Raw genomic sequence first — 14,427 nt, forward strand, 5'->3', positions numbered from 1 at the left:
TGTCATTTTTTAGTTATAATGATATTTGTATGGCAGCAAAACTGATTAATCCTGTTTCATTATAAAAGAAGACAAATTATCTATGCCCACTCAATCAGAATAACCTTTCCGAATTACTCCCTCCGTCCCTACCATTTCTTTACGCTTTTCTCTTTGGGATGTCCCATCCAATTCTTTACATTTCAAACCTTACCGAAAATAGTCAATGGGTCCCACCAATTCTCCACTTTTCTTTTCTTTTCACACTACTTTTACTCCACTATCTTTTTTTATACATTAAAAATCAATGGGTCCCACCACTTCACCTACTTTTCTTTCTCTTTTCGCCTACTTTATTCATATTTATTAACCTCCATGCCCAACCCATTTGATAAGAAATGGGAGGGACGGAGGGAGTATAATATCTCTGCAGGAGGATAATGTACAGATTAACCCAAAATGATTAAACAATATATCCACATTATGATAAATTTTCCAGCCTAAGCAATAAATCTACAAACCCAAAACTGTTCTCCTGGAAATTCAGGGATTTACAAGCTGATTCCTGATCAGAAAAATAGTGTAAATGAAGCTTGGGAGCATCATCCTAAACTCCAATGATATACTTAAATGGCATTTTTTAACTCCTATAATTTTCGACTGAAATTAAGCATAAATACACTTGGGGTTCATTTAAAATTATAAATACCTTGAAAGTAACCAAACACACCCAACATAATGAAAAACTCAAATCCATCTAAATTCACCAAAATTAAATATGAAAAATATCATGACAAAAATGCATAACAAAGGAAAATCTCCAAATACTGGGAAAATTATGTTTGTTTTTTCCTTCTATCACTGCCACCACAAACATTAAGACGAAGCACCACTGCGCAGGACCTGGTTGCCTCTGGGCTTCCTAGATGCCAGTTGAGTATCAGGCTGCAAATGTGATAATTTAATCATATAGTAAGAATAAAGAAACCAGAGATTATAACTAGATTACAAAGAAAAGCACAACAATTACCTCCTTCTTGACAGGCTCTTCTTTCTCAGACAAAGTCAATTCAATGTGACAGGGGGAGGACATGTAAGCTGCAAAGGCAAACACCGACAACAATAATCATTTTCTACAATTCAACAACTGCATTATCTTTATTTGATATTATCATTGTATCTGCGAATTGTAAAGCTTACGGTTGATTCTCCCATGTGCACGGTATGTGCGACGCCTCTGCTTTTGTGCTTGGTTGACTTGGATGTGAGATATGTAAAGTGAATCGACATCCAAGCCTTTCACCTACAGAATATATTAAGAGATACTCCAATTAACTTTGATGGGAAAGAGATATTATATAGGCTGATGGAAAGAAGAAATACAGTGGATGGCAGTACAAACCTCAGCATTACTCTCGGCATTCTTGAGCAAATCCAAAATGAATTTTGCTGACTTAGCAGGCCAACGTCCTTGTCCATTAGAATGTCTGTTCTTGGCTTGGGCAGTACGACCAACACCTCTGCAGAAGCGTGTGAATGGGATAGCTTGCTTGTGAGCAAGAACATCCTCCAAGTACCTCTTAGCCTTGATCAGAGGTAACTTGCGAATAGCATGTGCAGTTTCTCTGGTGTTCTGCAGCCACATTATAAAGATACTTGAGGACAGAAACTATCAATATATATGGCTTGAATATGTGCATTATGCATGAGCAACAGTTAAGAAAGGTTTTTCTACACAACTAAACTAAACTTATACAAATTCTGTGTATCTAATTTAAAGGAAGCAGTTATCTGGGCATCATAGCCAAGGGAGCTAACAAATTCAATGTCATTTGTGATCTACTGTTCGTTGAAGCTAAAAAAGGGAATCCACATCATTGGTTTATCTGAATTCCTGGTACGGTATATATTATCGCACATAAACTCATAGTTAAAACAACATAATTGTTCGTTCAAAAAGCAAGCCTATAATGTTTCACATATGAACATTATTGTTTCGGGTCGTCTGAGGTAAAAATGGGGAGAACATTTATGCCATTTTCAATGTAATTATAGCAAACATCATTCTTTCTAGCATTCCAAAACAAAAAGTTAAACTAGAGCTAAATCATTCGAATGTACATGTTAATTCAATCATCTTACCCATCTCCTCCACAGTCCACATCATATAACATAAACACCGTCTCAATTCATTTATCTTTTTACTTATCAATTATTATTCACATTTTTCACATTTCATTGATATATGAGTGGCATAGAGGAATACTAACAGAATAATAATAAAGACATTTGCATATAATACAAAAACACATTCAGGCCAAACATTAAACAAATGCACATACCTTAAAATGCACCCTGAGGCCAGAACCCCTGGATTTGCAAGCTGGACACAAAAAATTACAAAACACAAACATTAAAACTCAATACTATTAGATTCTACAAACAAAAACACAAAGACCTATCACTTACATTTGGTGGGATTGTCGGGTTCTTTAGAATACTTCACCTGGTTCATAAATCACACACAAGGATCAAATATTAATTCACATGAGGGGGCGCCTCGAGATTAGAGATGAACAAAAATCAAACAAAATGGCTTACTCAACACTCACCATTGTTGTTGCCGCTGCTGTTGATCTGGCGTCTGTGCTCGGCAAAAGAGGAGATGAGCGGGCGCCTTGAGATTAAAAACATCCGGGGGGGCTAGGGTTTTGTTGTTTTGATTGGGCTTCAAACTCTATTCCGGCCCAATTTTTACGTTGTTGCTTTTGTTTGTATGTTCCTTTATTGGGTTTTGTGGACAACAGTTGTTGTTCAGGCCCGAGATATCTAAATCTAATGGTACAAAATCCTTGGCCGCAAACATATTACAGATACAAATTATAAAATTATCTAAAAATTGAATTTATGATACCGTTGACTATAATATTAATACTGATGTTCGTACAAAATAATCTTACATTATTATTATTATATCTTGAAGATATATTTTATTTATAATAATATTAAAGGGTTAATTATCAAACTCATCACTGAAGTGGACAAATGTTATCAACTTCATCACTAATCTCCACGGGGTCTCAAGTTGCTCACTAAACTCGCTTAATGATATCAAACTCATCGCTGCCGTTAAAAAAAGTAACGGAGGTTAGACGGAGTGACAGATTGGCGGTTGACGTGGCACATTAATAAAAAAGAGTGAAGAAAAACAAATGAAAGATAATGAAAAAAAGTAGAAAGTAGAATTGCCACATAATTTGAAGTTTATATGAAAATAAAGTATGCAAACTCTTTATTAAATTGATTTTAGTATATAATTATCTAAATAAATGTATGGAACTAAATTTTAATATATAATTAACTAAACAATTAAGATTAACTTTTATATTTTTTATTAGATTATAATTTTTTTTGAATAATATTGAAATGTTTTCTCTTTTAATAGATTTAATTTATGTGAATATTATTGTTGGCAAAAAAATATTTTTAAACATTATGTGTTGTTTTTGAAGATTTGGACAATGTGTGTTGCTTCATATGTTAAATTTACATATATTTATTTTCATGTTTTTCTTTGGTACGAGAAACTCCAAAAGAAATAGAAGTGTTAAAAATCGAAATGAATTTCTTTATGTTCTATCTCTAGATTTTTCATAAAATTTTAAAAAAGTTGGTGACATAAAAAAATTTTGAAAATATTTTTGCCAACAATAATATTCACATAAATAAAATTTATATAAAGAGAAAACATTTCAATGTTATTCAAATATAATTATAATCTAATAAAAAACATAAAAATTAATCTTAATTGTTTAGTTAATTATATATCAAAAATTAGTTCGATACGTTTATTTAGATAATTATATCCTAAAATCAATTTAATAAAAAGTTTGCATACTTTATTTTCATATAAATTTCAAATTATGTGGCATTTCTATTTTCTACTTTTTTTTATTTTCTTTCATTTGTTTTTCTTCAGTCTTTTTTATTAATGTGCCATGTCAACCGTCAATCTGTCACTCCGTCTAACCTCTGTTACTTTTTTTTAACGGCAGTGATGAGTTTGATACCATTAAGCGAGTTTAGTGAGCAACTTGAGACCCCGTCGAGATCAGTGATGAAATTGATACCATTTGTCCACTTCAGTAATGAGTTTGATAATTAACCCTAATATTAAATTATAAAAAGTAGTCATCTATTATAGTTAATATCATCGACGTAGTTAATACAAAACTTAGCAGGTTAAACAAATTTTATATAATTAATATTTATTTTATTTTTAGCTAACAATTTTGTTCAACAAATTTACTTTGCTGCAACCAAATATAATGCAATCACAATCAACCTATAATACAATCAAAAGCAACTTAAAATTTTTCCTAAAAATGATTGTTCTAGTTTACATTTGATTGCAAATCACATTTAAAAAAAAAAAGCCCAATCCAAGGGATCCATTATTTCTAGAAACCTATGTGCTAAATAAATTAATAAAATTGAGCGTCCCATTATTTTCCGGAACCACAACGGCATGTAACTTAAGTTAAAATTATAGATAATATGAGTGTAATATTGGAATATAAAATTTTGGAAAAAATATATATACCTTTTATTTTTGATATTACAAGTATTTTTAGTTAAAATTTTGTATGATTGAGTTGGTCCGGAGATGATATCAAGATGTCTTAATTGCTGGATGTAAGGTGAAAGGCCAGTGTTCAGGATAAACATGAGATGAATCGAGATTCTCCCGAACTCATAGCAAAAATGAGCACGTGTTATAAAATTTGGGTACTAGATACAGTAACACTGCACTGCTTTCACTATGCAGCTACCTGAATCTCTGAAAAGCTGAAACCAAACGCTTCGTACTTTATTTTGATGAGAAAAGCTGTCAGTTGCTAATTGAGCAAGGTATCTACACTCAAGCAATGCACATTAGCAATTACCCTCAATAATTCATTTTGAACTCTGGGAACTAGTAGTGCCCAACGACGTATTCATGTCAATACGTGAACATCTGGTTGGAGTCGGTAAACCGAAAACCCAAATACGTGTCAGTGACTCCTCTTTTCTTTTCTATTTTCCGGAGATTGTGTTGGGTTTCGGGGCAACAAACGCAGCGGATAATCGACGTAAAATCAAAATTTTCCGAAACCCTAACCCGAGGATCCATCTATAAAGTACGGCTGATCATGGAGATACGAAATAATACCTTGTTGAAGGTATTGGAGGTCCGGAACGAGCAATCACCATGCAGCCCTCGGTCTAAGAATCGCGTCTCTAAGCAGTCCACACGAACGTCTGATCGCCAAAGATCACCGGAGCCGGTACTAGCCGAATGCAGCCCCTCTCTCTCTCTCTAGCCTCTCTTGATCTGGAGCTGCTAGGGTTTTAATAAAACGATTTTATGACACTTAACCCTAAAACAATACATCATTATGTATTTATAGGGAAGAGAGATAGATGGGCCAAACCCTAATCCGATTTTGGTTTTAATATTAAATTCGAGATTCTAATGACTTAATTAAGACCGGCTCAATTAAATAATTTATTTCGAATTAATCATTTAATTTAAATTCAGAATTTAAATTAAAACTCCTTTAAACGTTCAAAGTGTGTGACCCTTTAGGTTATTATTACGTTGGCAATAATTTTAATATCCAATAATAAAATTATAAACAATGAGCGGCATCTAGTAATACATCATTGCTACCCAAGTAATAATAATAATTGGTGATTCAATTAAACCTTTTGTGAATAATGTACAATGTAATATAATCCCTTTAACCTTATATTATAGATCAGACTCAAGGCATGTATTGTGTCATCCTCTTCATCGTCTAATCCGAATTTCCTTGATCAATGAGTAGACTATTAAACAAATCAATATTTGAGCACGGCCATGCATTTTATAGTCTCACTCAATCAAGAGGCCAATAATATCACTCCTAAAATAGGAGGGTTAAATCCTTTCTAGATCATTCATATTTCTCATACGATTCATAATATACCCAATGTACATTTCATCATCACCCGGTCAAAGGTAACTTTTAGTGCAACCAAAGTATATTAATTCTCATATAGAAATATAATGATATCAAGTCAGAGGATCATTACATCATTATCACAGTGAGAATCTCCAATGACACTTATTAACATGTAAAATCTCACGGTGGGTCATTCCAGTGCCATGTGTCGATACATGCACTTATGTTTTTGACTTTAGCATCACTATACCTATGATCAATGAGATGTGATCATCAGTCAACAAACATACTAGTCTTAATGCATCATTATTATCCCTTAACAATAATACTCGACTAGGGACATTTAGGAATATGATATTATTCTCATAATCTCATTTCTAAGTCACGTACTTAGAGATTTAGAATTACATATAATACTCCAAGGACACTTTATACTTTTTTTTGCCACAACTTTTAATCTTTTATAGTTTGGAGGAGTACCTGGCCTGTTTAAAAGTCCTGCTTCTTGGTCATAGGTGACAAACAACTTATTCGCGGTGTTTGTTTAATTTTTATTTCACAATTTATACTTATTTTTCAGACATTTTAACCACTTCTTGGTCTGTTATTCACTCATTAATATCTCATCAAATTATGGACAATTGGCTCTAAATAATTTAAGAGTCTGAACTTGATCCAAGCAAAATCTTACTAGTTCAATCTTAATCCTATTAGGTTCCACTTAGCTAGTTTCACCTCTAATCATACTTCCCCATCTTATTTGTGTTATCTGTACTCTCTCCGTCTCAAAATAGTTGTCACATTTCTATTTTTATTGCTTAAATTGACTAAATTTTGACCAATGATTATAAGTCAATCACTCATTACTTTAAAAAACTGAAAATTACATCTTGAAGTAGATTAAAAGTTATTTCCGGTGACATATTTTTTTTATTTTATCAATTAATAAAATATTAATAAATTTCAGTTAAACTTTAGTCAATTTGACCAGCACAAAACCAAATGTGACAACTATTGTGGGAGGGGGAAGTATTTAATTTTTATTAAATAACTTGTATCAGAGCATGATCTCATTCATGCACATAACTTCGTTCATGGCGGGCCTCGATGTAGAGCACACATGTGTTTTGTAATGTGCATGGGCTAAAGCTATACACGTGTTATGTTATCCGATTCTAACGGTTAATACTTATTAATTATTATTAGTAAAATTAGTTTCAAATAAGTAAAAAATAATCCAATACCAAAAAATAATTCAACACACGTTGTATTTATCTGAAAGTGACAACTTCTTTTTTTTTTTTTGAGTAAATCTGAAAGTGACAAGTACAATACATCATAATTAAATTCTTTTAGATACCTTAACTTTAAATCCACCAGCCATATGACCCGTTAATAAAGGTACAAACACCGGTTCTTCCAAACAAACCGGCTTGAACTCAAACCGCCTCATAACAGATGCCACCACATATTTCATCTGTATAAACGCCATCTCCTTCCCTAAACAAACCCTCGGGCCGGCTTGAAAAACCGGGAACTTGTAAGGGCTCACCATCTTCAACAAACCCGGTTCATCAAACCACCGGTCCGGTCTAAATTCCATCTTATCCTTCCCCCACAGCTCCTCCATTCTCCCCATCCCATACGGAAAATAAGTCACCCTATCCCCCTTAAACACCGCCGTCCCGTCCGGCAAAATGTCGTTCGCCGCCGCGTGCTTCGAGTCCCACACCACCGGCGGATAAAGCCTCATCGACTCGCACAAACACGCCTTCGTGTAATTCATATCTTTCAGCTTCTCAAAATCCAAGTCATCCAGTGACGTCACTTCATTCACGAGCTCTTGTTTAGCAGTTTCGTTGATAGATATCAACCAAAACAGCCACGTCAGCGCAGACGACGTCGTATCCCTCCCCGCCATGAGAAAGCTTATCACCATGTCTCGAACCATCTCATCATCATTCCCAGCGGAGAGTAGTCTCGACAGAAGGTCACGTGCTTCTTCACCGCCACTATCCATATCCTTTTTCTTGACCCGGATGATGTCATCAACCGACCCATGCACGACGGCCACGGCTTCTCGAAGCTTCTTCTCCGACCCGATGTTCAGCGCGCGCTTCATTTTCCACACCGCCGAGACCGTGGCGGCTCCCCGCATCGCGCTTATCTCCGACGCGGCGTCGAACGCGCTAGCCAGCGGCTGAGCCGGCTTGGAATCCGGCTTCGAATCATCCAAACAGCAAGGATCAATCCCCAATGCGACTTTACATATCGTATCAAACGCGAAGCTTCTCAGCACATGCTGCAAGTCCAAAACTACGTCGTTTTCACAGACTTTTTCAAGCAACGGAAACAACTTATTCTCCACTTCCTCTTCCAGAACATTCACCATAAACTCTCTCAACGACTTGGTGCTGAACTCATGACTCGCCAGCTTCCGCTGCGAGTTCCACAGCGTCCCATCCACGTTAAAAATCCCCGACCCGAGAAAATCGCCGAGAATCTCGGTGAACGGCTTCCCCTTGGGGAAATTATCGAACCTGGTCTTCAAAATATACTCCACGTTATCAGGATTCGCGGTGATTATGGTTCGGCGCGCGCCGAGCCGATGGACTACTATCGTTTGTGAATGCGATTCCGACAAGAGATCAGTGTACCAGTGAATGAGGCGGCGGCGATTTTTGTAAAAGGCCAAGAGAGTTCCGACGAGAGGATATGACCTCGGGAAGTGTAATGAGAAGAGCTTTTTTTTATAACAAGTGTAGTATCCATGGAGAACAGAAAGTAGCATGAGAGATAGAGAGACAGAAACAAACAGTGAGAGAAGCATTGTGGCAAGTTGTGTGTATAACTATAAAATAAATGTTGGCGTTGTTTTTATAGTAGGTGTTTGTGGCAGTCGATAAGTATACGTTTCTATTTTTAGTTTTGGAATAAGTAAATTGAGTGAAGGGGGTGAGAGTGGTTTGAGAAGAGTTTGAACTGATCTCATTGATCTGATGTATGCTTTGGAGCAAGTGCTTTGCGGAATTTAAGTTGTAGGGTGAAGACAGATGTGGGGAAGAATCGAGAAAGAGAAGCTGGGTCAAGAACAGACAAATGTAGCCAACAATTCATTTCTGCACATGTTTCTATTTCAAGAAGATAACCAAAAGGAAAATGAGAGAAAATGTCGAGGGGTAGATTGGTACTTTGAGTAGATGGTCCTGTCCATTGTCTTCCGACCTAGAGTATGAGTAACAACCAGAGTCTAGAGTAATGTTACGTACATCAAAACGGATACAGAAATGTGTACAGAATAATAATGTGAATTCCATTGTAAAAATATGACAGGGATAAAATTAATGAAAAATGACAACAATATACTGATACACAAATGATAGAGTACTAGAATTCACGTTATTTTGTACGTATTTTTGTATGTAACATTACTTCATCAAAGTGTCAAATCAAAGTTTATAGATACTCATTATATAATTATACTCATAGTACTAGCAGATTAGAATAGTACTTGGCATGAACACATTATTTAAGGAATATGGTTCGATTGTGTGGTCCGAACTTTGGCTAATGGGAATAATTTAAGCTGTGCCAAGCATGGTGAATAGGATATTCGTAAATATCTCTAATGATTACATAACTAACTCAAACCTGATTATTGTGATTTTGTTTATCATTATTTGTCATCAAAATTGGAATTTTAAGCCCACAAAGCTGGCTTCTTGTTACTCAATTAAAATCTTATCTTTATGAACTCAACTAAAATCTTTATATTTCTTAATATTTTTCGATACGGGACTTGAGTGCTATAATTTATATATGTAAATTACAACGAAGTTTAATTTTTCTCTACAAAATAGTTAAATTAAGAACTGAAATAATATAAATATTACATATGTACGTAATTGGGTTCTTATTCTTTTAAGTCTTGAATCAGATAATGTACAATCCAGAATTTTTCTAAATTGAGGACACGATCAAATCGAACATTCTCCGTTCAATTTAGTCAAATTCTAAATCAATAGACTCAATCCGGTTTTATATATAAGTTGGAACATACAAATCCTGTAATTTCGTATTTGATCAAAACAGATTGTTTCTCACAAAGTGATAACGAGGTCTTTTGCATGGATTTTAAGCTCACTACGTCTGGCAAATTAAATATATTTCACCACCCTATGGTCGTAGAACCGAGAGTCTTCTTACTCTAAGAAAAACGAGGAAAGAACTGAAAGTCTCTTTTGAATGAATTTAATTAATGATAGAAAAGTATAGATCACCTACAAAACAGACGGGATATATGCGAAAGATTCTTAGCAAACGTGCAAATTACAACTTCTATACAATTACATACGCTACAGTTATCCTCCCTCATTTTGTTTATGTGATACTTTTGAATTGTGCACGTATTTTTAGATGGGTTGACCGAGTAGTAAAAATTAACTTTTTTAATCATTTTTTTGAATTAAAATTTTGATTACATATTTTAATTCTGAAAAAGAAAATATTTAAAAATAATACTTCTAACAACCCGATCAAAGCACTTAAAAGTGTGTGCCAAAAAAATCAAACTGTCATATATTAAAAAACAGAGGGAATATCATATTTACCAACACAACACACAGATATATTTGTATCTTAATAAGTACATTTATCATTTTCTCCTAAATTATATGCTTAAAAGTGAACAAAGTTCAATGTAGTCCACATACTTACTGTAGTACCATAGACTACGTGTGTTCTGCAACTATAGAATGACATAAAAACATTGCAAAATGTGTTATTTTGCAAATCATGTTCTATAAACATCATTATTTTGTTAAAAATTTTGACAATCCTAAACATTCTACAAGTTAAATGGTGAAAAACACATTATTCTGCAAAACATGTTAAGTTTGCAGAACATATTTACATATTACAGAACATATGTGTTCTACTTGTCGAACATAAATGATTTTAAATATTTTTCATGAAATAGTGATATTTATAGAATATATTTCACAAAATAACAAGTTTCATACATTTTGCAATGTTTTTTTATGTCATTTTATAGTTGCAGAACATACATGGTTTACAACACTACGGTAAATATGTGTACTACATAGAACTTAACTCGCTTAAAAATATATTTATACATGTATTTTAATTATCATGCACAGAACCCATATTGAACTCCGATTGAAGACTGAAGTACTTGAACTAGAAAAATTAATAAATTTACTTGATATTTTACTTGAAATTCAGCATATTTTTATAGGCAATAATAAGTTAATGGGTTGGTTTATTAATGGTTGTCGGTTGATAAGTCTTCCTTGTATAATCTCATGCACGCCACTCTTATCCCGGTGTTCTACCGCGTCAAAGGCGTTACTTAGTCAAGGTACTAGTATTCCTTTTAAGAGTTTAAAACTTTTCATATAATAATATTACAACGCATGGTTATATTAAACAACGATATTTAAAGACGTCATTTAACATTCAATATCAGGAATAATACGAGTTTGAGGCTCCAGCGGTGCATGATAAATGCTGCACATAATAGAAAGGGCAGGTTGAGAACTTTTTATAACTTCAACTTTGCTATTTTAACCACGAGGAAGGCATTGCAATCCCGGTATCTGTCAGCTCGTAATAGCGTAAAGGAATCAAATTCCGCAATGATATATAAATTAATATCACTAACGTTCTATAAAATTTTAATTTTAATTAAACTAAATTAAAATATAATAATATATTATATATAATTTTAGGATTAAATATAATTATATATATATATATATGTATATATATTTATTTATGAGATTTGAACCTTATTTATTATTTTTTAGATAAATACTGTAGTATATATATTTTAATAATATTATTGATAAGATTCCAATCAATTTTGATAATTTGGTAGTACAGTAAAATAAAAAAAATTAATATAACGACTTTAAATTAATTTGAATCAGTATTTAATGGTTACAATGCATTATAACAAATTATAGATGAACGATAAAATATTTATAAGATTAATTTTAACAGTATGATATGATCGATAAAGAAATATACGCATGTATCTATATTGCGCCTTTTCTGCTCTCTCTTCGACTTTCACTATCGGCATTCGTTTAAATCATGTACGTTCTCACTTGTTAAGTACACTGAAATCGCGTGTCTGATAAGACTAGCTAAGACAACGTAATCCTCTAACTAAACACAGAAGTTCCAATCAAACAAGAAGTGAAGCCTTTAAAAAGCACGGTCTGGTTTTTTTGGATGATCTCGTTAAGTCTATTTATATTTTTGCATTTCAATCCACTATATATTATGTTGTCCAGGATTCGGTGTAAACATTTTATATACTAAATAGCACAAACAAAATATAAGTTATTTACAAATTACGAAACCCATATATACATGCGTATGTCCATCTTCAATTGCGGCTTGGCGATATATACACGTGCACAAGCTATCTTGATAAAACGGCGAAACCCATATACCAAACGTGACATTTTAAGAACACGTTTCTCCTAAATGTGGCCAAAAGTTTCGATCACTTTTTCAATAGATATGTCGAATAAGACGGCCCAGCCACAGCCTGCTCTTGCTACCAACACAACTTTCCGTCATCAACTAGCATTGTCTTCCACGAGTAACATAAGCAGCAAACCACTCTACTCTCCGCCGGACTTTCTTATCTTACTGGCTCCTCTATACTCTCCATGAGACTTTCTTATCGTACTGGTTTATAATCCGTCTCATGGTATATCTTTTCAAAATATAAGTAATCAATATACCACAAATAATATTTCATACCTAAAATTATAACAATCTGAAAATATAATTATATTTTAACGTAAATTAAACTGAAATATAACTCACTTTATCAAGATATTTAAATTATAAAATTTTATATAGAATTAAAAAGCTAATAATACAAATAATTATAATTATAATATAGAAAATAGCTACTCCCTCTCCCTCCATCCCAGCCAATTCCTTACGTTCGGGCACAGAATTTAGGAAATATGTATAAAATAGTGAAAAAGAGAAAAAAAAAGTGGATGAAGTGATAAGACCTATAGATATTACATGTTACTTTTGACTTAGTCAAATTGACTATATTTTAACTAAAATTTATATGAATTATATAATTGAAATTTTTTTTTTCTAAAAAATATCATGAGAACAAAGTTCCATGTAGTCCACATATTTACTGTAGTACCGTAGACCACGTATGTTCTGCAACTATAGAATGGCATAAAAACATTGCAAAATGTGTTATTTTGCAAATCATGTTCTATAAACATCATTATTTTGTTAAAAATTTTGACAATCCTAAACATTCTACAAATTAAATAGTGAAAAACACATTATTCTGCAAAACATGTTAAGTTTGCAGAACATATTTACATATTACAGAACATATGTGGTTTACTTGTCGAACATAAATGATTTTCAATATTTTTCATGAAATAGTGATATTTATAGAATGTATTTCACAAAATAACAAGTTTCATACATTTTGCAATGTTTTTATGCCATTCTATAGTTGCAGAACATACGTGGTCTACGGTACTACAGTAAATATGTGGACTACATGGAACTTAACTCGGGAAAGTAAATCTAGTTATTTTAATATGTAACTTTTTATTTTCTAAAACAACAAATAATTATTTTTAATAGTTAGTAAAAAAATTAGTCAATTTGACTCCTCGAAAAGCAAAAAAGACATGTAAATCGAGACGGAGGGAGGAATATATAAAAAGAAAAATAGTGGAATAAAAGTAGTGTGAAAAAAGAAAAAAAATGGGAAAATGACCGGGCTCATCAACTATTTTCGAAAATTTTGAAATGTAAAGAATTAGATGAGGACGAAGTACGCATGAGTTTAAAACCAAGTATTATTTACAAACAATTGATGTATATATCGGGACCTCGGGACGCACGGGAAATAACCATGCTAAAAAAAATATCAAAAGCACGAGCCTGAATGCTGACCGATTTGGCAAAGGTCAAATTGTCAAAAGATTCTGAAAATGATATAGTCACATCAAGAAAAACTTTGATCAATCTTTGCAAGTCGTGTGGCTATCCGCTATTCAAACTCAATAAATTAAAATCAGCTCGTTTTGTTTTTATGAACAGACATGCCTTTAAAAGCATGGTCCCAACTCCCAGAACAACAATTAAATATGTATATTTCACCAAGCACGTTAACTTGAACTTTTCTCGGTTACATCCAATGAAAATTAAAAGCACTTCTGCACTAGAGCTTTCTTGGTTTGTAACACAGCGCGACATCTTCGGAGGTCCACCCTGCATAGTGAAAACTTTGATGTCCATTTAGGAAAATATAATATTAGATGTAAACGTTCACCATATGGAAGAGGAATTAGAGCAAAACTTTATATATCCCTTTGATAAATCGTAACTAGGATTAGCATAGTGCTCTCAGCCAAATGTTCAGAAAAAATTT

General features: G+C 33.2%; 2 protein-coding genes across 3 annotated transcripts; both read right to left on the reverse strand.

The window, feature by feature from the left end:
- Positions 1–715: 715 nt before the first annotated feature.
- LOC108206524 (large ribosomal subunit protein uL22y) lies at positions 716–2,727 on the reverse strand. Of its 2 annotated transcripts, XM_017376853.2 has the most exons (7): positions 2,592–2,727; positions 2,449–2,485; positions 2,322–2,362; positions 1,382–1,612; positions 1,180–1,282; positions 1,010–1,077; positions 716–924 (listed from the first exon to the last, which is right to left on the reverse strand). In XM_017376853.2, the coding sequence occupies exons 1-7, from the start codon at positions 2,592–2,594 to the stop codon at positions 856–858; spliced, it is 552 nt and encodes a 183-aa protein (XP_017232342.1). In that variant the 5' UTR covers positions 2,595–2,727; the 3' UTR covers positions 716–855. The 2 variants fall into 2 exon arrangements, with proteins under 2 accessions (XP_017232342.1, XP_063944065.1); XM_064087995.1 differs by lacking the exon at positions 2,592–2,727 and having other exon boundaries at positions 2,449–2,494.
- Positions 2,728–7,153: 4,426 nt separating this feature from the next.
- Positions 7,154–9,045, reverse strand: LOC108207998 (cytochrome P450 94B3). Its single transcript, XM_017378463.2, has one exon. The coding sequence runs from the start codon at positions 8,794–8,796 to the stop codon at positions 7,309–7,311; it is 1,488 nt and encodes a 495-aa protein (XP_017233952.1). The 5' UTR covers positions 8,797–9,045; the 3' UTR covers positions 7,154–7,308.
- Positions 9,046–14,427: the final 5,382 nt, after the last annotated feature.

This window comes from Daucus carota, chromosome 2, assembly GCF_001625215.2.
Source record: "Daucus carota subsp. sativus chromosome 2, DH1 v3.0, whole genome shotgun sequence".
Classification (NCBI taxonomy): domain Eukaryota; kingdom Viridiplantae; phylum Streptophyta; class Magnoliopsida; order Apiales; family Apiaceae; genus Daucus; species Daucus carota.